This window comes from Patiria miniata, unplaced genomic scaffold (assembly GCF_015706575.1).
Source record: "Patiria miniata isolate m_02_andy unplaced genomic scaffold, ASM1570657v1 HiC_scaffold_22, whole genome shotgun sequence".
Lineage (NCBI taxonomy): Eukaryota > Metazoa > Echinodermata > Asteroidea > Valvatida > Asterinidae > Patiria > Patiria miniata.
This window is the reverse complement of record NW_024037061.1, coordinates 5376667-5400108: the sequence shown is the minus strand read 5'-3', so window position 1 is coordinate 5400108 and position 23442 is coordinate 5376667. Positions and strand designations below refer to the sequence as shown.

Here is a 23442-nt window from a genome sequence, read left to right as displayed (position 1 = left end):
AGGCGGCTTCCCAATTTTCGCCCGCTTCACTGTACCCTTTGTTATGCCAGCAAATCCACAGTATAACGTGGCAATGAGGGGAGGTGGCTTCCAAAGTCCTCGCCCGCTTCGCTGCCGAAAGGTGGATTCCCCGTCCCTCGCCCGTTTCGCTTTCAAGAGGTGGCCTTCCCGCCAGCCCTGTCGAGCAATTCGCGGTCGAGAGGTGGACTCCCCGTCCCTCGCCCGCTTCACTGTCGAGATGTGGCTTTCCCACCTGTCGACCTTTCGCTGTCTACAGGTTGCTTCCCAATCCCTTGCCGGCTTCAGCTTTTGAGAGGAGGACTCCCCGTCCCTCGTCCGCTTCACTGTCGGGAGGTGGCTTCCCGTCCCTCGCCTGCTTTGCGGTCGAGAGGCGACTTTTGCCGATGATCGCCGGCTTCGCTGTCATAAACAACTTATGCTAATCAAAAAAAAATGTTCTATGATTCCCATCATCATCGATCTTTTGCCGAAATAATATATATATATTTTTTTCTTTTGCAGAAGACCCTATTAGTTTTATTCACGTTTTCTAATCGAGGTTGTCCTCGATTTGGCTCATGCTTCACATGTGATTTACATCATAAACATGCACACAGAACACAAATCTAAAAATGTTTCAAAAGGTAATTTGTTTGTGTCCTCTTTGCAGAGGGAGGTCCAACAAGCAGCATCCAACCACCCTGAGACCCGTCAGACGTCTACTCAGAACCACCCTATGGCAGGAGACACCTCCGAGGCAAAGCGCCGCCCCGGTAACCGCCCGGGGAGAAGTCGTTCGAATGATGTGGACTTAATTTCATCAATTGCGCATCATCGATTTTGATCGAATATTCAGGGTTCATTTTACGGAGCAACATTTGGCAATGCACACAACATATCCTTCACAAGATTTTACCTCCGATCATGTTGCACCAGACTTTTTAAACTTATGCAGTTCTGTCGTTCTCTGATATTTATTTTGCACATGCATTTAACGATCCCCGAAAAAGTAAAATTTCTCCATGATGTTACTTTAAGGAAAACAATGACATCGATGTTATTGTTCGGTTCCTTAATTCGGACTTGATCGTTAAGTAGAAATAGAACTACATCTGTGGGTTTATGAGTCACAAACAGAAATACGAACTTACCGCTCTTGGGCAATTACATTACTTTCTGGGGTTAGGAGTCCACTATTTTAATATTCATTTGAACATAATATAATTATTGAAACATTTATAAATAATTTTTAATCAGTTGGTCAGTCAGTAACTTAATTTATTTAACCATTTGCCCTGACCAATATTCACTTTCGATATGGGTAATAACCAATGAATTGTTTAACATTTAATTTTAACCTTGCACTATTTAGTAATATAATGTACTTGTAGTACCGTAATCTTTCAATGAACCATACCTGACAATAAGTATGTTATTTGGAAATATTTTTTTCCATGTTTCTCTTAAAATTGAATGTTTATTTATTCTAGACCCGTTGAACAGTTTACCAACAAGTATCTCATTACTCTTGACGTTTTCAGGGGGCAATTCCGCCTAAAATTAATTGGAACCTTCATAAATCAACTTTCATGTTGTACATACAAAATTAACCGTCTGGCAGGCGGGGAGGACGGAGGAAAATAAACGCTTTTTTGTGCCGTGCTCGACTTCTCAGTAGGGCAGTCAATACGAAAGTGAAGCACATGTTGCATCCGCTCCTTGAGCTCAGACCTTTATTGTTACGGACACAGTGGACTGCAAAACCCATCATAAAGACCCGTTTGCCTCTGTCGTATTGTACAAAAGACTGTTATGCAATCTTCCAGTCATCTCAGTTAAACTCTTGCAGCCGGGAGAGTACAATCGTAAGACCAATGAATTTATGCAGATAATTTATCTGCTGTAAGATATATGACTGTGTTCCATAAAATAGATTAATACTAGGTTTAGATAAATCTTTTCTATATTACTTTCTTGGGGTAATGAGTCCAACGAGCAGTATCCAACCAACCAGGGATGCGTGAGACTTCTAACTTAATAAGAACCACTCTACAAGATCGTACACAGCCACTGTTAAGTTGACTCAACCTTTCAATTAAATCGGACCAAATCATCTTTCTCGTGCCGTTATGCAAATTCAATGACTTAGTATTCAGAAGTCCCAGATGGCAATTACCATGCACGATAATTGTCGGTTTATGGCCAGAAATAAAACCCAATCCCCGAAATGGAACCCACTTCAGATGCAGAGGCCTAAGCCTATACATGTTTATATCCAAACACTGAATAATTTCAATTTGACGGAAACTAGCTTTACATACGACACTGTGGTGTATGCTGGTATCCAATATACAGTACAAAACTCGGTCTTGCGAAAACACGTTTGCCTTGTTATGCCAGATATTATTTTTACCACACATATGTAATAGGTTCCTTGCTGGACGACTACAAATGTGAAAATCTGAAGCGTTGTTCTGATCTGTGGATGGTCTCACTTGTTACTTAAACTATTCTGATTAATTGAATATATGGCCAGGCAGGCCAATGCTAAAAGCTCGTCCCATGGGCTAAATCTCAAAGGGACGAGCTTTGAGCTTTGGCCTGCCTTGCCATCAATTCAATTTTCCTTACCATGGGCGACTTTTGTCGACAAGAAGTAGCCCCCTGCTGGTTCCCATGGACGACTTTAGTCGACCAGGAAACCACACAAAGAACACCCTCAACACAGATATATTCACTACTTTTCAGAAAGGCGGTATGTTGATATGTTTGGCAGCCCACACATCAACTATGTACCAGCTGAAAGAGTGTTTCCGGATCTTTCTATTGGTATGGTTTATTCATAGTGTTACCATACAAAAAAATGAGAAAAGTGCTTCCGAAGTATCCACGCACAATTTGAGGTATGGAGTGCCATTTGGTCATGTGGTGAAATGGCTTGCAGTTTGATAATTGGGACCAGATGAACATAAAGGCATAACTTCGTAATATTTGCACGTATGGACTTCATTTTTACATCACATAAAAGAGTAAGGTTCAAGAAACAAACTTTACACACAACATTTATGATTTTAATCACTCCTTGGCAATACAAATCTGGGAAGAAAAAAGTAAGTTTTTGACTCGTGCTCATTTTGTTCACGCTCTAGTGATTTCCTAGGGGGGCCCTATTCAATAAACAATGTGGGCATGAAAGGGTTAATCAGAATTACAGGTGTTTTGTGCAAAGTGACACCCACTTGAAATCAAAAACACTGAGAGCTAACTCACATCTGCAGATGGATCACAGAAACGACCAGTTGAGGTCTTCTCTGCCATTATCAACATAACAGTTTATTCTATTAAACAATTCATTATGGCATGATCAAGCTCATAATTATTCAGAATGAATAATTCAAAATAATGAATAATTGTGAAGGTCTTGGAAACAGTAATACAATCAAAATGCTAAGACTTCGTCGTTAAATTGCTATGTTTGAGATCGGGTATCTGAACAGAACGCTACTCTTTCCATCAGTAAAACGTTGCTCTTGGTTTTGCGTAAAAAAAAGAAAAGGTTACGCTGTTTTTGGTGGACGCGACATGAAATTGGAGCCATGCTAGGACGTCCCTGCCGAAACGTGCTGAGCATTTTCCTCCTGATTGCCGGCCTTGTAGTCAGTTCACCGACTGAAAATGAGCAGGAACTTTCCTTTTAGGAAAGCTAGAATCTGAAAGATTATTTGGTGAGTAAATCCCCGTTTTATCTTTTATGGCTTGAAGACCAGCATTGGTACAATATTTTACTCTACGTTTATATGCACTGGTGGTGCGTATGTGTTTAGGGAGAAGGCGCCTTTTTCCAAGATAGCAGATTTTCCAAAGATGGATTATTTAATTTTCTCGACTCTTTTGCTGATACTTTTGGTATCCAAAGAAGCCGTCTCCTCCTCTAACAGATTCTAAACTCGCTCACATACAATTTTACTGGAAGCACATTAAATGCACAATATGTTGCAAATGTACTATACATATCCCCCAATAAAGGAAATTGCCGGGAACAATATACGGAAGCGAACGGAAACAAAAAAACAGGTTTATTTGTTCAGTTGGCCTTACGAGCCAATCAGACTACGGCGTTAACGGCAAAGACTGTCACTTGATATCTACCACTCTTGTCACAGAACAGAGCACGACTGTACATTATTGTGCTAAAAGGGAATTTGTTTGTGTCCTCTTTGCAGAGGGAGGTCCAAACAGCAATTTCCAAGCAACCTGCGACCCGTGAGACGTCTAATCAGAACCAGCCTGACAGTAGGAAACATCTGAGAGGTCTGCCAATACCAGAGCTGCAAATGGAGAAGGCCAGACCCCTCCCATACCCATACCACTGATGCAGTTTTCTTTTCTCATCCTTTTCACTTCATTTTGATCCAAGTCTGTGGTCATTTTATTTTTCGGATAAAAATGTAATAATGCACACAAAACATCGTTCATAAGAAATAATAGCAGTTTTGCAATTGACTCTTTGATGCATTATCTAAACGTTGATACAGGCGATAGTTTTTTTCGTTCTCTGGTATACATTTTGTACCACGACATTGCGATCCCTGAAGAAGTCATATTTTCACATTATTATGTCACTTTAAGACAATGTTTAACTGTTCGGCTTTTACTTTGCATTAATAAATACCTTGGAGAGTTGATGGTTTCTGATTGGTCGAGACTCGATCACGTGGCCGGGCGTTAACGGTGATAAAAAGACCGGCTTCAAAGAACAAGCGAATAAATGGCCCCTGAACCAGCATTGATCCAGCCCCATGGAAGGCAATGATTGGCCAAATTTACAACAGTCATACGGCAGCTTGTAACAATACAGCACTGCACATGCGCTCAACTACCTTTGCGTGCGACTGACGCGCGCGTACGCAACACAGTTGCTATGGGAACCCGCGCGTGAGGAAGTTTTGAAACGACATCGTACAGCTGCAGTGCACTATACTGAGGATGTTACGACGAAAGCGTAGATCTACGACATATTTACCTTTCCTAAACCAATCATCTTTGTAATTCTGGACACAAAGTATGTGTAAACGAAATTTCAGCTTCCTCCATAAGGTAAACATATGAAAACATTGTTGTAATTTGTTTGGCTACGGCAGCAGAAGTCGTACGCGTACGCAATGAAGTCGTTGCAATTGTCCAGCGCAGCCTGGGCCCGGCTGTGATGTATATAACAACGGTTATTGAACAGACAGGGTACCACGCATAAGCTAAATATGGCCCATGAACATGAATACAAAAATGTCTGGTAATATCGCCGGGAAAAAGTCACAAAATTGGAGCATGTTAACTGTTTATTTCGTTAAAAAGGTATTTATTAATGGGAATAACAGAGTGAGGATCCGGTCTTCACTGCGTGATGGTAATGACCGGGTTTAAGGGTGACCGCTGTTAATGGACCTCGACTTCGTCTCCTCACACTGTTATTTCCTTAGTGACATATGGAGGTTCGGGACTAATCGCTTATTATAACATGTAGTATTCATTTCTTGGTTGGGGATAAGCAGTTAATAGGGGCACTGCATAATTTTTAATGTTTTGGATTGTTTACTTATCCTATTTGAAACATCTGGTCGAAAAGAAACCATTCCAATGTCTTACTGTTCCGGAGCAAAAACGAAAACAACCTGGGTATTTACATCGGACACGATAAAGTGCGCATACGTTTTTCCTGTCGTTTCAGTCAATGTTCGATACACGTTGTGTATTACACACAGCACCAATGCACAAATGCGGTTTCTTACACGTCCGCAAAAGGCAACCCTTTGTGGTTGGAATCACAACTAGCAGGAACTGCCCGACTTTTTGGGGTCGCAAAAGTGGACCCCGAAATAGTTGTGTAGATGTTTATATCCTACTTTTAAACGTTCTTTCCGATTAACACCATTTCGTTCAAAGAGCGTTTTGCAGCCCAATTTGGCTCATTCCAGGATACAGTGTCCCTTTAACCAACAAACAAGGAAAATAAATGTTGCTAAAATATCTAGTTCCCGTATCACCATTTCGTATACATGTATAAGAAATAATATTTCAGTGGATCTGCAAGATTGAGCATTACTGAAGGTTTCTACAATCAATAGCGCCCCCTATATAGTCAAATAAGGTGGTGACATCTCTCAATCCCAATAATAGTTTACGTCTGCAAGAATGAAATTCCGAGGAGAAAGTAAAGACATGACAGGGGTAAGGGGCAAGTTGAACATTAAGAAAAGAAGAATATATATATATATATATATATATATATATATTGTCGCGAACTGCAGACTGGTAGCAAATCTATTACTTCCCCGCGCTTACTCGTGCAAGCCGGACAGCATTCGATTTACATCTCACGTGACTTCTTGCGCTTACTCGAGCCTGGCCCAAGTAACCTACTCACCGAGCCGGTTACTTGGGTAAGTATCGCATACGGACATGCAATAAACATGGCTGCCAACGTGACGTCCGGCGGGCGCCTCAGGCCGGCCGTGTCCGAAAACGGGCGGAAACAATATTGCAACCTGACGCCACTTTTATCTTCATATATCATCTCAATGAAGGTCATTCATCGCAAAAATGACGATAAGACGTGAATCTGGGGACTGAGAATCATTTCCAATTTTGTTAGGAAATACTTAGAAAATTGTTTCAACTCTCCATAGACTTTGTACACAAACCGATGAAGTGGCGTCAGGTTGCAACATTTTTTTCCGAAACGGGCTTCCAGAGCTACGTCTATTGTCAACGCGTCCCCGCGTGTTTTCAATGGGCGTGGACCTAGACCTAGCTCTAGACACTTGATTCGGATGCAGCCTGTGTCATGTTAAAGTTCAACTTTGCAGCTCTGGCACGAAACTTTACCCGACATTTTTCGTTTATTTAGCTCCGCTGCACTGCGCATGTCTGTCATCACGCAAGGAGCCAGGCGCGAGTATAAGCTGGGGGAAGTAATCGAACGCACTCTTTAGCGTGAATGCACGTGACACATTAGGCTACGTCATTAGTGTTAGCCAATAGGGTAACAGCTTAAGTCTTGTGTTTGGCTCTAGCCTGGTGCGGTAGATTTCGTGTCTACGAACGATCAGTCACTGTGTGTGAGTTTGTGAGACAGTTCATGTTGAGCAATTGAGGCTGAAGGAGTTTTGCTAATACTGGTGAAAAACGGAGGCCTGCTAACTGAGAGGCAGGTACCTGTTACTGGTCTAGTAGAACTAGTTATTGTTGTCAATTTGCCAATAAAGAGTTGCTTATAATATTGTATAATTTGGGGTTAACTCACGTTGCTTGGTGCCTCGTCGGTTATGTAGGTGTAACTATCCTAGGCTTGCTGTGTGCGAGCAGAGAGAGTGCCATACTTGTAAACAATTGGATTGTTTATTTAGTACTGATGACCCGCTCAAAGGATTGAGGGCTGAGCAAAAGGATACAGGTCGAACGTTCGCATCTGTACAAAAGACGCCTCAAGAACGGGGTTAAGACAGACAGTGAGAATAGAGCTCTGACTCGTGTCATTTCAGTCCGATTTCCTGAAGGTTTATTGTCATAAGTATGAAATCTGTGGGTTACATTTGTGGGTACCATCTGTGGGTTACATTTGCGGGTTACATCTATGGGTTACATTTGCGGGTTACACTTGTGGGTTACATTTCCGGGATGCTAATTAAACCAGTTTCTTTAACTATAATCTCTATTTATATAAGAGTCAATATAAATCTTGTAAATTGTAGAGATGATTATACAATGAATAATAAAAGTAAAATATTGATTGTCCTTGCACAGAAACGAACTGTTCTTTGTCCATTATTGTAAACTAATTATATTGCATGAACCCAAGAGATTAACAAACAATTACAAATCGGTGGTAAATTGCTCCCAGAACGAATCCATGCTTCTCGGGCCCTAGATCGCTTCAGAGTAGCAAGTAGGGCCTACATATTTATATATCCAAACACTGAATAGTTTCAAGTTGACGTAAGCTGGCTTTGCATACAACCTTGTAATGTATCCCAGTATCAAATATACAGTATAATTATCGATCTTGCGAAAACACGTGTGCCTTGTTATGTCAGATATTATTTTTTCACCACACATTATAGGTTGCTTGCTGGACGACTAAAACTTGAAAATCTGTAGCGTTGTTCTACTCTCGGGATGGTCAGTTGTGATTGAGACTATGGGCAGCGGCGTAGCTAGGATTTTTTTGAGTAGGGGACACAGGGGGACATAAGAATATCATTGGGGGTACATATCCTTTTGCAGTTTCTTTTTTCCATTTGAGCCCCATAATGCTTCGCTATATCCATTCACATAAGAAATTGTAAACAGTCGGCCTTTGCCTAACTGGAAGAATACAACTTAAAATAAACCTTTTTGTGGATGGGGACGGAAACGGGGCATTATAAGTATTTTGTTTGGGGCCACCTGGGGGGGGGGGGTTCACGGTAAATATGTGGGGGCACGTCCCCCCCCCCCCCCCCCCGTGGTTACGCCACTGAGCATGGGACGTGCTTCGCACTTTGGCCTGCCTAGCCATGATATTCAATTAATTAGAATTACCGGTGTGTTGTGCAAAGTGAGACTTTGAAATAACACACTTTAGACCAAACTGACAACTGAAGATGGAACACAGAAACGATCTAAAAAAAATTGACCTGTTCACTGCCAATATTAACATAACAGTCAATTAAAAAAAACATGGACATCAAAGTGAATTCATTATGATATAAAGCTCATAATTATTCAGAATTTCAAATTCACATCCTGAATAATTAAGCAGGTTCTATTGGGCCCGCAATAAGGAATAAATCCTTTGACTGTTAAATTGCTGAGTTTGAGATCAGGTATCTGAACAGAACGCTACTCTGTTTATAAGTGAAACGTCGCTCTCGGTTTTGCGTAAAAAGGTTACGTTGTTTTTAGTGGAAGCAACACAAAATTAGAGACATGCTGGGACGTCCCTGCTCAAACGTTCTGATCATTTTGCTCCTAATTGCCGGCCTTGTAGTCAGTTCACGGATCGAATATGAGAAGGAATTTTCCCGAGAGGAAAGCAGGAATCTAAAAAGTTACTTGGTGAGTAAGTCCACGTTTTATATTTTATGGTTTGAAGACCGATGTAGCATGAATTTAAGTTTTATGAAATACGGACTCATTGGTGGTATTGCGCATGCTCATGTATAGATAATTTGGAGAGGGACCAGTCACCGGCATTGGCACCATTATGTACTACATTTATATTTGCATTGCTGGGCGTAATTTTGTGTGCTTAGGTCAAGTGAATGAAAGCAATTGTTTCTTGTCCGAGCTTTTTGAACAAACTAAGGGAGGATTGGATTCTTCTATTTTCTCGACCCTTTTTGCTGATACTTCAGAGTCTTAAACTTTCATACAAATTTTACTCGAAGCACATTAAGGAAAAAATATATTACAAATGTTTTATTTTTGTTTTAAATGAAAAAAATAAAACCAGGAAATTGCCGCGAACACTTTTCGGAGGCGAACAGGGACAAGAAACTGGTTTATTTGTTCAGTTGACCCTATGAGCCGATCAGACTACAGAGACGCCGGCGTTCACGGCAAAGACCGTCACGTGTATCTACTACTCTTGTCACAAAACAGAACGTGACTGTAAACTTGTGCTGAAAGGGAAATTGTTTGTGTCCTTTTTGCAGAGGGAGGACCAACGAGCAATAGTAGGAGACACCAGGGTCAGAAGGATCGGTCGACATCAAGGAAAGAAGATTGGATCCATCATATACAATCCGGTGTAGGCATGCGACTGATGTAGCCTTCTTTTCCATCCTTTTCACTTCATTTTGGTCCAATTCTGGGTTATTTTTTCGAATAAAAATGTTATATTGCACACATCGTTCGTGCGAATTACAGTAGAGTTGCAATTGACCCTATAATGCAATATTTATTTGTTGATTCAAGTGTTAGTTCATTCGTTCTCTGGTAATTATTGTGTACCACGATATTGCGATCCCTGCATGGATAAGTCGTATTTTCTCCTAATTATGTCACTTTAGGGGCGTAGCAAGGTCATTTTTATGTGGGGGAGGGGAATTTCTTGAAAAGGGCACTTGCACATCCGAGCTGAAATGTAGACACGTTATTTTTCTCTCCGGACACTTGGCCTATGTAAAATTACAATGGGGGGGGGGGGGGCTAGCTGGTACCATCAGTCGATTGGGTGCTGTTCAAAAACGACGAATATGCAAACTAGCAGCAAAATGTATGGTGCTGTTTAGGGCATTACATGCGCGAAATTTAAAAAATGGCACCCGTTTCGGCCGATGGCAGAAAAAAGGCAAGACTTTTTTTAAAGCACTTGTTCAGGCCTCAGGGAAAAAAAAGGACTTGATAAAAAAAAGGAACGTGTTACAAATATTAGGGGGGGGGGCCGCTGGTGAAAAAAGGGCATTCAAATGGAAAAGGGCCAGTCTTTACAAAAGAATGGGGGGAATAATTTTCCCCTAAATGGACTTAAAGACAATGTTTAAATGCTCGGCTTCTGCCGGGGCTATTCGGACCTAATCGCTTACTATAAATTGCTTGGTTTTAGGATTAACATTGTCCAACAAAAGGGATAATAAATGTTGCTAAAATATCTGGTTCCCGTCTCACCATTTCGTTTGTTTATTATTGTAAATGGACTATATGTGTTGAAAACGATGTCAGCATGTAGTGCATCGATCTCAATTGATTCCAAACTGAGGGAGAAGGAGAGCGGAAATATATGAGGAAATAACCACATCTTTCAGTGGTTCTGCAAGACAGAACGGAACTGAATGTGTCTACAATCCCCCTCATGGTCCTGCTATTTGAATTTGAATCACTTGCCTGGCTAGTCACTTGTTGTTGGGTCTGTCCTTGGTGCCCCCTCATAACATGTGTGTTGATCCGATTTTACTGATAGTGAAGATTACGGTCAAATAAAGGTCATGGCTTCGTTAAGATAAGTGTCAGTTTATCATGTGTACTCTGACACTTAAAGGTTGCACTGATAATCATATCAAATATGTCAATTACATTGGAGGATGCACAAACTGCATAAATTCAATTTGTTCCCCTGAAGGAAGACCGGGGTCATTAACTGAAATTAATTGGATGTAAGTAACTATGAATATAGTCTAAGTGTTGAAATTGATTCTGGAACTTATTACAAAATGGAATGTTGAACCGTCGTCATTCTGGTATGTGTTTACCACGCCATTGGCGTCCCCCGCCCAAAATTATTTGTGGTAAAATGCCCCCCCCCCCAAAAAAAATCCCCAGCATCGTCGCCCGTGTTTGTTACACAAGTCCTTCGGACCGACAGGGTTGTTTGTTTCGATAGGCTGCGTGGTGTGACCTCTACCGTACTTCGCACTTTGATCGAATAGTTCGGCAATCAAGTACCAAACAACACCGACCAAGCTGGGCTTCCCACAAAAGTGTCCCGAGTCCGTAATTTACTCTTTGTACAAAACATGTGCTGTTCTTGAAACTAATCTGTGCTGGAAGTGCAGCATCATCTGCTATTGCCACCTCAGACGACAACCACCATGACAGTCACGGTAAGTTCTTCTGTGTTTCAACTTTTGTTATTAATTCTTGTTCTTTTTAAAGGCGACATAATTAATTGTGTATGTTTATTTAAGAAAGTAAGAGAGCAGTTTGTGTGTTAAGTTGCATTGTGCAAAGTTGGCTCAAAAAATGTTGTACATGGAGGTAAGAATGCACGTTTTCTTTTTATTCAATTGTCTGATGCTTTGAAAATGTTTTTATTTCTTAATTTTTAATCGTATTACGATAAAAGGCACGCAACCTATCATATTAATTATAGCCGATTTTAAGCGCTTGCACTTTGCAGTAAGGCCTACAGATGGCGTGCATTGTATGCAGCGGCGGTGCTACTGGGTGCAGGCATGCCTCCCTACTGTCTTCCTTGTCCCATGTCCCCCCCCAAGAAAATTAAGCAAAATAGGAAAAAGAAAGGAAAGACTCAAAGTCAACATTTTACTCCACATTTCGAAACCCTCGAAATGGCCCTAAAATGCTGATGTAAGATATTGTACATAATACAGCGCCCCTTGCCCTAAGCCTTAAGATTTTTGCCAGGGCTCAAGTTTATTTGTATCTTCTCCCCGCCAGCCCCCCCCCCCCAAAAAAAAATACAAATACAAATAAAAAAAAAAATACCAAAAAACAACAACAACAACACCAACAACAAAAGGCCCCCACTTGCTCCCCCAAATTGTAGAGTCTGGCGCCGCCACTGACTTTATGGTAACATTTTCAGGAAGAGTGTGCAAAATTTTTGGACACCACGCACCGTTCATGTTGGTAAATTAAAAATATTAACATGTAGTCTGACACACAGATATCGATGAGCACCTGAATCAGAAGAATGGGCTCATCTGGTGTTTGTTGTAGATATATTTAATCGAATGCATTTAAACTAAACGTTTAGTTTGCTGTATATTTTCTGCAGGCCAGGAATGGGAGGAAAGGTCCAGGAGAGACCGGAAGTGGAGGAAGTTCAGACTCATTGAATTCCTCTGTTGAAAATGAAAGCATGGAAAGCACTGTCCAGCTGAAGAGGGAGGTTGGATTAGTCCGAGCGGTGTCTCTGATCGTAGGAGCGATGATTGGATCTGGTATCTTCATCTCACCGAAAGGTGTTCTCCTTTCAGCCAACAGTGTGGGCATGAGTCTGGTGGTATGGTTCCTCTGCGCTGTGATATCTGCGTTAGGTAACATTAAACTTCGACGTCTCTTGAGAATCGGCCATATTTTGAGCAAATAGGGAGCTTTGTACAAACCGTAGAAACTCTAGTAGAAGCAGCTTTGTGCTTCTATTTCAAATTTAACGACAATTATTAACGTCCGACATCAAATGACGTCATCAAAGCACCGCCATTTTACGTTTGAACGTACTCAGATTCAGCCCGCCAGATATTGCAAACGTACAACAGGACCCAAGTGAAACACACGTTGGTTTGCTAGACTGTTGTTGTGGCACGGAGAAATCTACCTTGTCCACTCGAGGGATCCCCCTCCGTCAATTTTGAATCTATTGGTGAAAACAAATGTTTTGTTCTTTAAAACTCATTGAGTCACCCCTGCGAATTTAAGCTCATTGTCTCTAATTTGCTTACTGAAATCCCAACACGAGCTGTACATATGTATTTTTTAGTTTTCATTATTATATTTATTGTTTTCAGGTGGGATGTGTTTTGCTGAACTAGGCGCAGTGGTGCCACTAGCTGGAGGTCAATACCAATACGTGCTGCATGCCTATGGTAACCTACCTGGCTTCATGGTTGCATGGTCTCTGGTAGTTATTATGAAGCCAGGTAGTGTTGCCCTGACAGCTATCACCTTGGGAACCTATATATCTGATTACGTCATCGCTGGTGATTGTGCTCCTCCTAGGGAAGCGGTCCAACTTTTTGCTATTCTCACAGTCAGTAAGTATCGTTATAATGGCTATGTTTGGGAATTTGATTGAGCAAGATGGTTTTAGACCGATTGGATGATGAGGTTGAGTCATTAATCCATGACCTCTATACTAATTGGACTGCCTGCTACAAGCTGAGTGCACTAAGCACCTTGAAGCAACTGATCTGCCATCTTGTATCCCCAAAACGACAGCCCGGAATTTCATGTCCTTGATGCTGCCATTGAGTTTTCCCTACTAATCAAATTCTTGAAGGCCCAACACAATCAGTTAATGTGTATGTTATTGTTGACCAGTCATAGGATTGGGACTGTTTAGATCTCAAAAACTGCTCAGAGAATAACATTCCTATTATTTTTGTTTGGTGCCTTAACGTGAAGAAGAAACCAATACTAGCAACTCCTTTAACAAAACTGCGTACTGCGCATGCGTAAAAGGTAACACAAGATGGCAGACGGAAGGTTCAACGCGTGGACATGGTCGGCCAGTTCACGTTGTTTTTGAGAGAGTTAACAAGCTGTGAGCGACAGTAACATTAGATGTACATGTTCTGATTGGAAATTTAAAGAAATCGTAGCAAAAGGTTAGAGGGGATTTGACTTTTCAATTTAATTCATCGTCTCAAGGAGGTTTCATTGTCAGTCTGGCAAGGCATGTCTTCAACGACACCAAGTAAGTTATGCGTGGCGAGCATTTTAGGGTATATTGCATTTCTACAATATTCTGAGGTCAAATTCTACATTTTTTGAACGCCTTAGTGTTGATTGCATTCATCAACTGTGTGGGTGTTCGACTAGCCAGTGGATTATCTGTGGTCTTCTCAGGAGCAAAAGTCATTGCCCTCATGGTAATCATCATTGCTGGTCTCGTCAAAGTATCCCAAGGTAACTTAAAATTAAGATTAAAATGTGTGTTTCTTCATTTTCCTAACAAACTGCATGGCTGTATTCACCTTAGGGCCTGTAGTAGCCTGCAGTCAAAATGTACTACATGTATTTTACTTTTACTTAAAAAAGGGTGGGGTCTACCCGATGTTCACCAATGCCTATGTGCCGCAAATCATACCGATGTTCCCCAAAATCATTAGGGTATAAGGTAAGAGTTAGGATTAGGGAACATAGGTATTGGGGAAGTACAGCGAAAAGTATGTCTTTCACATAAAAACAAATTTGTTTCTGGGGAATCAGTCGATTATATGTGTTTGTTCGTGGATGCCAGCTCAAATTACTAGTGATTATGTTGCTTAAGAACAGAACTGAAAACACAGCGAGTTTTGCAAATGAAGCAAATCAACTCAGCCGTGTTTTGATAGGTCAAATTAGTTCAATTCGGGCGTTTTACAATGCAGTGCGCCACCAGGTGTTTGCCACGGAGAGTTTATTATACAATTGTTGGAGATTGTTGACAAGTTGGCAGCGCGGGCTATTTGAATTTGTTTAGCTAAGCGTATAATTCGAATATCTGTTTGCCCTTTTCTTTTCCATTTATCAATATGTTTTGGTTTGTAAGGTGGCAGAACGCTATGCCCCAGTCTGTAACAAATTACCTCAAGTTGTCTACTAACACTCATTCAAATGGGCTATGTTTTGTCGACCGTAAAACTTGAAAAATTGACACTCCATGGCAGTTAAACTCTTTGTGGCACACTGCATCGTGAACCGGCCGAATTCAGCTAGCTTATGAATTACAAAGCCGGGGATTTCCATATATCGGAACAGCACATACCTTGTTTTCAGGTCACACGGAGTATTTAGACCCATCGGTGTCATTTGAAGGTTCCAGTACGCAGTTCCTAGGCTATGGGCTAGCATTCTACTATGGCTTCTGGGCGTATGGCGGTTGGTGAGTATTCGTCAAATGCTTGGGTTATTTCGGTAAGCAAAGACAGTGTTGTGTTACATTTCATTTCAATTCTTATCTTCAATCGAAGTTGTACTACAAACAGCTATCGCGTACTCTTCATAAACTAACATGCTTACAGAAGTGAGATATAGTTTTGTAATAGTGAAAATAGGGTGTGAAAACAATTTGAAAATTTCCCTTTTTCTGTCATTACTCGAAGGGAAATACTGAACAGTATCACCGAGGAGCTGAGAAATCCAAGCAGGTTGGTCATAAAAAATATTCCTGTTACACCCTTTGACAGTGGTCCAACTGATGTTGGGACTGTCCCAACAATAGGTGAGCCTGTCCCAACATTACTTGGGACAAGCCAAACTAATGTCGGGACCATTGCCATAGTAGGGGTGTAACGTTTCCCCTCATTAAAATCTTATCTTCATCAAGGCCCATTTAGTTTGAACAACGATAAGTATTAAGCAACACAGCAGCAGCAGATGGTCAGCAGGCTATAGCAATAGCAGCAGCATCAATCATGCATAGTATAGTTGTTGTTGCCATTTTGCAATTATTTGGCATGAAATTGCCGCCATCCTCGTCACAAAATAATGTTTGACATAGCTAATAATAGGGCAGCCCTACATTAGTTAAAGAGATTACAGATCCGACTACCCACCGGCATTAATAAGTGAGGGTTTAATAGTCTGTGGGCTTGCGGGGGGCCATATTCACTTTGGGTAAAATCTTTGAAACTCTCAGGATCACGTATTGATACCTTAACAAGTTCAAAGCCATTTTGTTTCTTACCATGTAAAGGGCGAGGCTATGACATATAAAATGGGGGCACATCATGCCAATCAATAGATATGCCTTATCCCTTTTTCTCTGCCTCGTGTATGGACAGAAGACCAAAGCGATACATCAAATGATGCGTAAACAGTAGAAAACCATAGACATGTAATAATAGATGTAGGAAATAGGCCGGTTAATTTTTTTCCCATACCACTAATTCGCTATTGGCGTATACTGAAGCACTTGAGATGGGCGTATACTGAAGCACTTTAAATTGCAAGTCAGGTTCTCGGACTTTATTTTCCCTTGAAAAAGAATTATCCAAACCACAATTTGGTAAACGAAAGATGTTCCAAATGAGTAACAAACCTTTTTTAGAGGAAACAAAAAGAAGTAAAGAACAAACAATCCCATGGGAATGGAACTCACACCATCTGCTTTGTAATCAAGTGCAGTATCCACTACACTACAGCAGTGACTCGACCGACATGGTAGAGAGTATAAGTATTAGGGTATTTCGTAGTATATAGTGTAGGCTGCCCTCCGGCATAATTCTTTATAGAAGCGAATATGTGGTATAAAAAAATAAATCGCGGCCCGTTGTGTTTGCCGCCACCAAGCGTCTCAATAGTTTCCCTTTAAAGGGTGTGTTTGTTTCGATTTGTCAATTTCAGGAATATTCCGCTGGCTATCGGTATCGCTATACCTGTTGTGACAACGATTTACCTACTGACTAACATCGCATATTTCACCACACTCTCCCCGACTGAGCTACTGGCTTCAAGCGCTGTTGCAGTGGTAAGTATATCATTCCAATGGGAGACTTTTAAGACGCTTGGTGGCAAAAGGCATACCTGTCATTTTCTATTGTTTTCGTCATTTTACACAGGTGCAAATTAGATTAAACACGACGCAAACAGTTGAAAAGGACTGTTGTGTTGCTTCCAGCAAGCGTCTCAAAAACTTCCAATTCGAATACATCACGTAGCTTTGCCTTTTTTTTTAAAGAAAGGTCATTAATCATAAAGTTTACCAAAATTGTCATTTTCTGAGTGTAGATTTAGTAAGAATGTTTCAAAAACATTCGGGGAAAAGGCTTTCTGCATACAGGTGGTATTCAGAGTTCGCTTCCATTCTATAATGCAAATGGCGCGTCCCGAATCATTTTTTGATGATAATAATAGCGCCTTCTTGTTTTTCTGATCGCAGACATTTGCCGAGCGAACCCTTGGCTCTATGGCTTGGGTTATTCCCTTGGGTGTGTGCATCTCTACGTTTGGTCATCTACTTGGTAGCATCCTTGCCGCCCCAAGGTATTCCAATGGTGACATAGGGCATTGTCCGATGCTAAGTTGGTATGGAATGTGTTGTTAACTCTATTTGTTGGAACTGTTTTTCCTATACGATGATTCGTATATCTGTTTGGCGTGATCGGTGAATTGGTGATCGTGGCGCCATTGGCCGATGGCTCCGCCACAGTCGCTCGCCTTTCTTTCGCGCGCTCTGAAGGATTGTTATCAAAAGGGCGAGTCAAGGTTGGGATTTCTTACATTGCAAGTGCATTTCTGTTACCGTGTTGGATTACTTCCCCAGCGCTTACTCGTGCAAGCGCCACTGCGTCCAACCCTCACATGACGCCTCGCACTTATTCGAGCCTGGCCCAAGTAACCGACCCGTTGAGCCGGTTACTTGGATAAGTATCCCAAGGGGCCAAGCTTAACCCTAAAGGGGCCGGGCGGAATCCCTTTCTTTTGATACCAAAAACACAAAATTCGGTCAAGGGGTTGCCACGCAGCGAAAAATGTACCGGCGCTACGCGCCGTGGAAACTAAATTGTCCCGTATAAGTAGTGTACCCAAGACAGAATTACCATTCGTTCTTATGAATAATTCATTAGCCATAATTCCAAAACCGTTTTTACGTAGTAGTCATACAATTTCTTGAGTATGTTCATAATGAAATCTGTGCATGTACCGAGGTTCATAATTTTTCGTCACTCTATGGTCGAGATCTTAGGACGAAGGCGGTATCCGCCCCAGGCTGAGAGATGGTCAAAATAACCTGGCCCTTTTAGGGTTACATATGGCTGAAAATTTGTATCACTCTACTGTAGAATGGAGGAAATTTCACACATAGTGTCAACTTCAATGTCACCTTTTAAAACCAATCCAACTTTAAAAAGGGGCTTTCGATATTCAACGTTTGTTATTCATTATGACCGCGTACATTACTCGTACATCGTCGATCAAGTGGCCTGCCGTATTGCGCATGTGCAAATTTAGAGGTACGAGAAAGCGGGATGGGGGTGGGAGAACGGGTAATCGAAAACGCTCTTCGAGATCAGGTGATAGCGCAGCCACCACCAATCGCCCAACATATCCAATAATCAGAGCATTTTTGTTTACATTAAATAGGACAGCCTTTGCAGCCGGAAGAGAAGGTCATATGTTGAAGGTTTTGTCAATGATCAATGTGAAGCGGTATACGCCACTTCCGGCGATAGTCTTGCAGGTCAGTATATGTTGATTGGGTGATGGGGTACCACGCACGGCACCTGGTCACTGATTTAATTGCTTGGATTTTGTTTGAGATCGGGCGCAACCCGTTTAACGTTTTCAGATTGCTAGGGTTTTTCGTTCTTCTTTTCCTTGTTTCTTTTTTTTTTTGGGGGGGGGCAATAATTCTCTTGGGTTTTCTTGTAATCGCTATAACGTATCTTTGATTGCCGACGACAAATTCGTCAGACCTTTTCTTTCCGGGGTAACCAGAGGTTCAAAGGTGCATTAGCAATTAGACATTGTTAGGTTTGTAAAGTAATGAGAAACAAGAGATGAGTTTATTGTCGTGTATTATAGTCACGCCACAGCGCCCTCAGGAGAGCATAACTTGTACATTTATACAAAGAGTGATTTAAAGCATGAGGAAGCAAACAAACGTGAGCCTCAAATCAAAAACAAACTCAAATTTCATTTAAACTAATCACGGGATAATAATCAAACCTGGCATGAACTCGAGTCCTGGACCAAAACGTTAAGATGTTTGTGACTTCATCATTGCGTCTTAACGGAGAATTAAAATTCATACCCATCATTTCAATTTGTGTCTGACCACTATGTTCGTAGCACAAAATAATAATAATGTCCGGAACAATGTTGACTATAGACTTCAATTATTGTGACTCATTTTTCATCAAACCCGGAAGTTAGTTGATAGCAATACAATACACTTTAAATTGTTTTTTTTTCACTTCATGATGCACTTCAATCGTCTCTGAACTAAATCAGTATTCATTTAACTTCAGTTGGAAATGCCCAATGATATAGTTGCTGCCGATCACCCTGTGTGTTTGTAGCTCAAAAAACCGCACATGTCATTTTTCATTTTTTGTAGCCTTTTTTTGACGATTTCCTGAACCTATCTTGTTCACAATAAATATAAATTACCCCTCGAAGTGTAATTTGCTTGTTGCAGGATTTGTCCCAAAGAGATCATGATTTTAGCTGGCTCGGGTTTTTAATATTTTGACTTGTGTTATGTTATCTGTGTTCTGTCCGACTATGTCAATAACAAAGTTTCAATAACACGTTTTCCCACGTATACCTTCAATCATTCTTCATCTACAAACTTATTGTCTTTCAGGCCACTATATCGATTGTTTTCATCCTCCTTGGGGACTTCAAATCAATTCTCATTTTCTCTGGCTTCGTCAACTACATCTTTGACGGGGCTACATTTATGGCCGTTCTGATTTTACGACGGAAGTACCCGGATAAACCAAGACCATTCAGGGCAAGTAATGACTTTAACTTAGCTATGATTAATGATTGTCTATTCTAGATTAAGTGAGTTTTACTCGGGTCCCGTACACAAGCTAAAGGGGGGGGGGGGGGTTGCTTTGTGTTGACTAAATTGGCAGGTAAATTAGAATGTGGATTGAAGTCTCCAGGAATGGAGAGTTTATAATCCACTAGATCCACTTAGGCCTAAGTGCAAGTCCCAGTTTCCAACATTGATTCAATAAGAATCTTATGAGGAAAACAAGATTAATTCCTGTACTCAATCAATGGAAATGATCCTTAGCTTAGTCTGTGCATGTCATCATTCGGTAAAGAACTCGGTAACATCCCTCGGAGATATTCCTATTAACTAAGGGTTTAAGGCGAGAAAGGGAGCCTTAATTCCTTACACTTTTCTTAAGAATGTATTATTAATTTGTTCTGTTTTTCCTTGCTTGCTTCAGGTGAATATCTTGATACCTATCATCGCGACTGTCGTCTGCGTCTTTATGATCTTGGCGCCATTAATTTCCGATCCTACCTGGGAGTATCTGTACGCCTTTGTAGTAATGGCCATAGGTCTCTTGGTCTACCTCGTGTTCGTCTGGGGGAAAAGACAACTACCCTTCATGAGTAAGAAATACCGTTAATGTGCATCTGGAACAATATAAACATCAACAGTTTTAACATTGTGTATCAAGTTGTCCAAAATATTGTAGAATCGTGTCATCCATGTATTAATATACTTTACCATTTACACTTCATTTTACAGTTTGATCGAAGACTTGCTTTCATTATGACATTTTGTTATTCATTATTCGTTATTTCTTATCTCTTATTGGTTTATTTTAGATCACACGACACTGTTTCTGCAGAAGTTCCTTCTTGTCACAACTTCAACTGAGGATTCTAGCATTCACGAATAACGAAAACAGCACGGGCTCACTTAAATAATTGGACAAAATAACTCTTCAAAGATTCACACTATTATATGATTGCTTTTAACAACATTTATTTATGGTGAAATCACAGTTATTATTCAATGTTTCGTTTTTCAACATGACCCTATTTATTTACTGTACTTGTTGAAAAATTAGCAAAACAGACATGCTCTTTAAGTATAAATGAGGTTAGAAACTGATATTCGTGATGTCATTGTTTAACAGAAAAGTGCCTTTACTAAGCTTTGCTGTTTACTGAGAATTTTTAGGTATTAAGTATTTCCGCTTAATTTCTACTGCATTCAAGCAAATTAAGATTATACGAAAGGTCTCATAAATCAATCGACTATTTTACAATCTGCTTTAATATGGATATTATTTTGCATTTCTGATAAGATCAAGGTTCAAGTAATATTATCTGTGAAGCAATCCATGAAATAATTTTTCAAAAAAGGAAAAACAACTGTAAACCTCTCTGCTTAAAAAGTTAAGGTCCCAAGTATGTTTTGTCTGCTTTGCATTTTGTTTTAAAGAAATGTTACAGAATAAAACAAGAAGTGTTAGGCCTAAAATAAAGCTCCTGGAACACTCCTAGAACATTTACATTGAAGTAAATTACTCAAGCTGTATTGACATTTAGAAGGCGCAACACTCAATATTACTTGTTCCTGAAGATATGATGAATGCACTCTACAGGATGTATAAAAAAAGGTAATCTAAAATCAATCGGCACATATGTTAAAGTAAGAAAATGGTAGAATCATACTAGAATGTCAAAGAGGTTTCATCTTAAATGTTAGTTCATTAGCTTTTAATTGATACCATAATAACACCTCTTCAGTCACAGATAACTGATTAGCGTTGTTTTAGAAACAAAGGCAAAAACCCTCTTTATCCAAGTTTACTGAAATATTTGGTGAGTTAAGCCGTCAGAGAAGACTGCCCTGTCGCAGCTGTGGACAGTGCGTTAAAAGGGGGTAGGCTTTTGTTGGAGGTGTTGTTGCTTAAAACGGTGCCTTATGTTATCCATAAATTATTAATCATTCCAAAGATGTCCTTTTTCATCACAAACTAGCAATTATGACTTATCAAAAATCGGTAAAGCATAGCTTGTAATGGGGATAGCCAAAGCCATGCCAAGTTGGGCAAACGCCCAGGCTAGTTAGTTATGAGGACACCTTTGCATTTGGTAGTTATTATTTTAATGAATCAACACAACATCTTTGAAATGTTTGATTAATCATGAAACATGATATTCCATTGTATGCTCAAACACTTTCAACATGTCTCTCTCCTCACACTAAACCCATAATCCACTGCGACGGCGCACATTTTTGGACAGCTCAACCTGCCACTGAATCAGGTAAACTTGGAAAAGGTTGGTGTTTGGCTTTGAGATGATAAACAAAATCTCTGGAACGATCATTCATTCATGAAAAACATTATTATGTACCATTTTATGCAACAACATTATCTGTCAAACCCCTGTGAGGCACTGTCCACCGTGACTACAGAATAATTGATGTTAACATTTTAACGTTTTGACAGGGACCTCCTAGCATGGGCACACTTCTTTTTTTTTGCGTCAGTAACCAAAAATAATGTTAATAAACAGAGTATTGTTCTGTTCAGTTATACCTGATCTAAAACTCAGCAACTAAACAACCAAGGCTAAGGTTGTAAACTGCATTATTGTATTCAGTGTCAAAAACTCTGCTCCTAAACGGCTGAACTCACGACGCGTGTCAATATGGTTGCAAAAATTTGCTAGGATAATACTTGTATATAAATATATATTATGATTTAAACTAGAGATAAGAATGTAAAATTCTAATAATCTTCTAGTAATGAATATTTCATGCCAAGTGTGAATTTGTTTTTTCAAATTGACTGTAATGACGACAGCGATGACCTCGAGTTTATGTTTGATCATTTGAGCTACTTTTCTTTGAAGTGATACTGTAACAGCTGCGGGGGTAGTGTAGGTATTCGGCTCCTCATAAGTCAGTAGTTTTTCTGCTCGGGCTTTGTAAGGGTCTCTGACATGGTTTGGGTCAGATGTCACAGGTTTGCCCTGCGCATCGTTTACAAAAAAACATTTACAACAACTCGTCAACTGCTATACTCTGGGCAGCAGGTACTTTCCCGCACTTCTCAAGACCCTATTCATAGCAATACAACAAAAAGCCACTTGCCAGACAGTTGCCAGACAGTGCGCTGGAAATATAATTGACTGGCGGATGTGGTATGCAGTTGTATGCAGTTATGAAGGGAGATGGCTGTGTCAAGTTACAGGTCTTTGTTGATGTTTCAATGAGACTTGGCAGGAGGCCTGGTCGAAAGTTTGTTGACACTGCCTGGGTGAAGCCCTGGCTGCAAAGTTCATTGAACCAGCTCATTTGAACGAGCTTATATTCTCAAAAAAATCGGTTACCTGGGGCCCAAAGGGCAACAGGTCACTCTGCGCAAGATTAAGGAATGCCAAGCCTTTCGATATAAGCTTTATACATGTTCAAGAAGATTTATTTTCGCAATTGGCTCCGTGAAAACTGTGAATAAACAATACGTGTAGTACGCAAAATGTAATCTACGGAGCTTTTAAAGGGACATAGGTGAAAAAAATTGAAAA

The 23442-nt window shown here is 40.5% G+C and overlaps 1 protein-coding gene across 1 annotated transcript; it reads left to right on the top strand.

Annotated features, from left to right (window-relative positions):
• The first annotated feature begins 11301 nt into the window (after positions 1-11301).
• On the top strand, positions 11302-22667 carry LOC119730954 (b(0,+)-type amino acid transporter 1-like). The gene is made up of 12 exons (XM_038204025.1): positions 11302-11579; positions 12497-12758; positions 13230-13475; positions 14224-14349; positions 15202-15307; positions 15528-15572; positions 16771-16894; positions 17306-17409; positions 18511-18607; positions 19736-19885; positions 20337-20505; positions 20725-22667. The coding sequence occupies exons 1-12, from the start codon at positions 11568-11570 to the stop codon at positions 20796-20798; spliced, it is 1515 nt and encodes a 504-aa protein (XP_038059953.1). The 5' UTR covers positions 11302-11567; the 3' UTR covers positions 20799-22667.
• Positions 22668-23442: the final 775 nt, after the last annotated feature.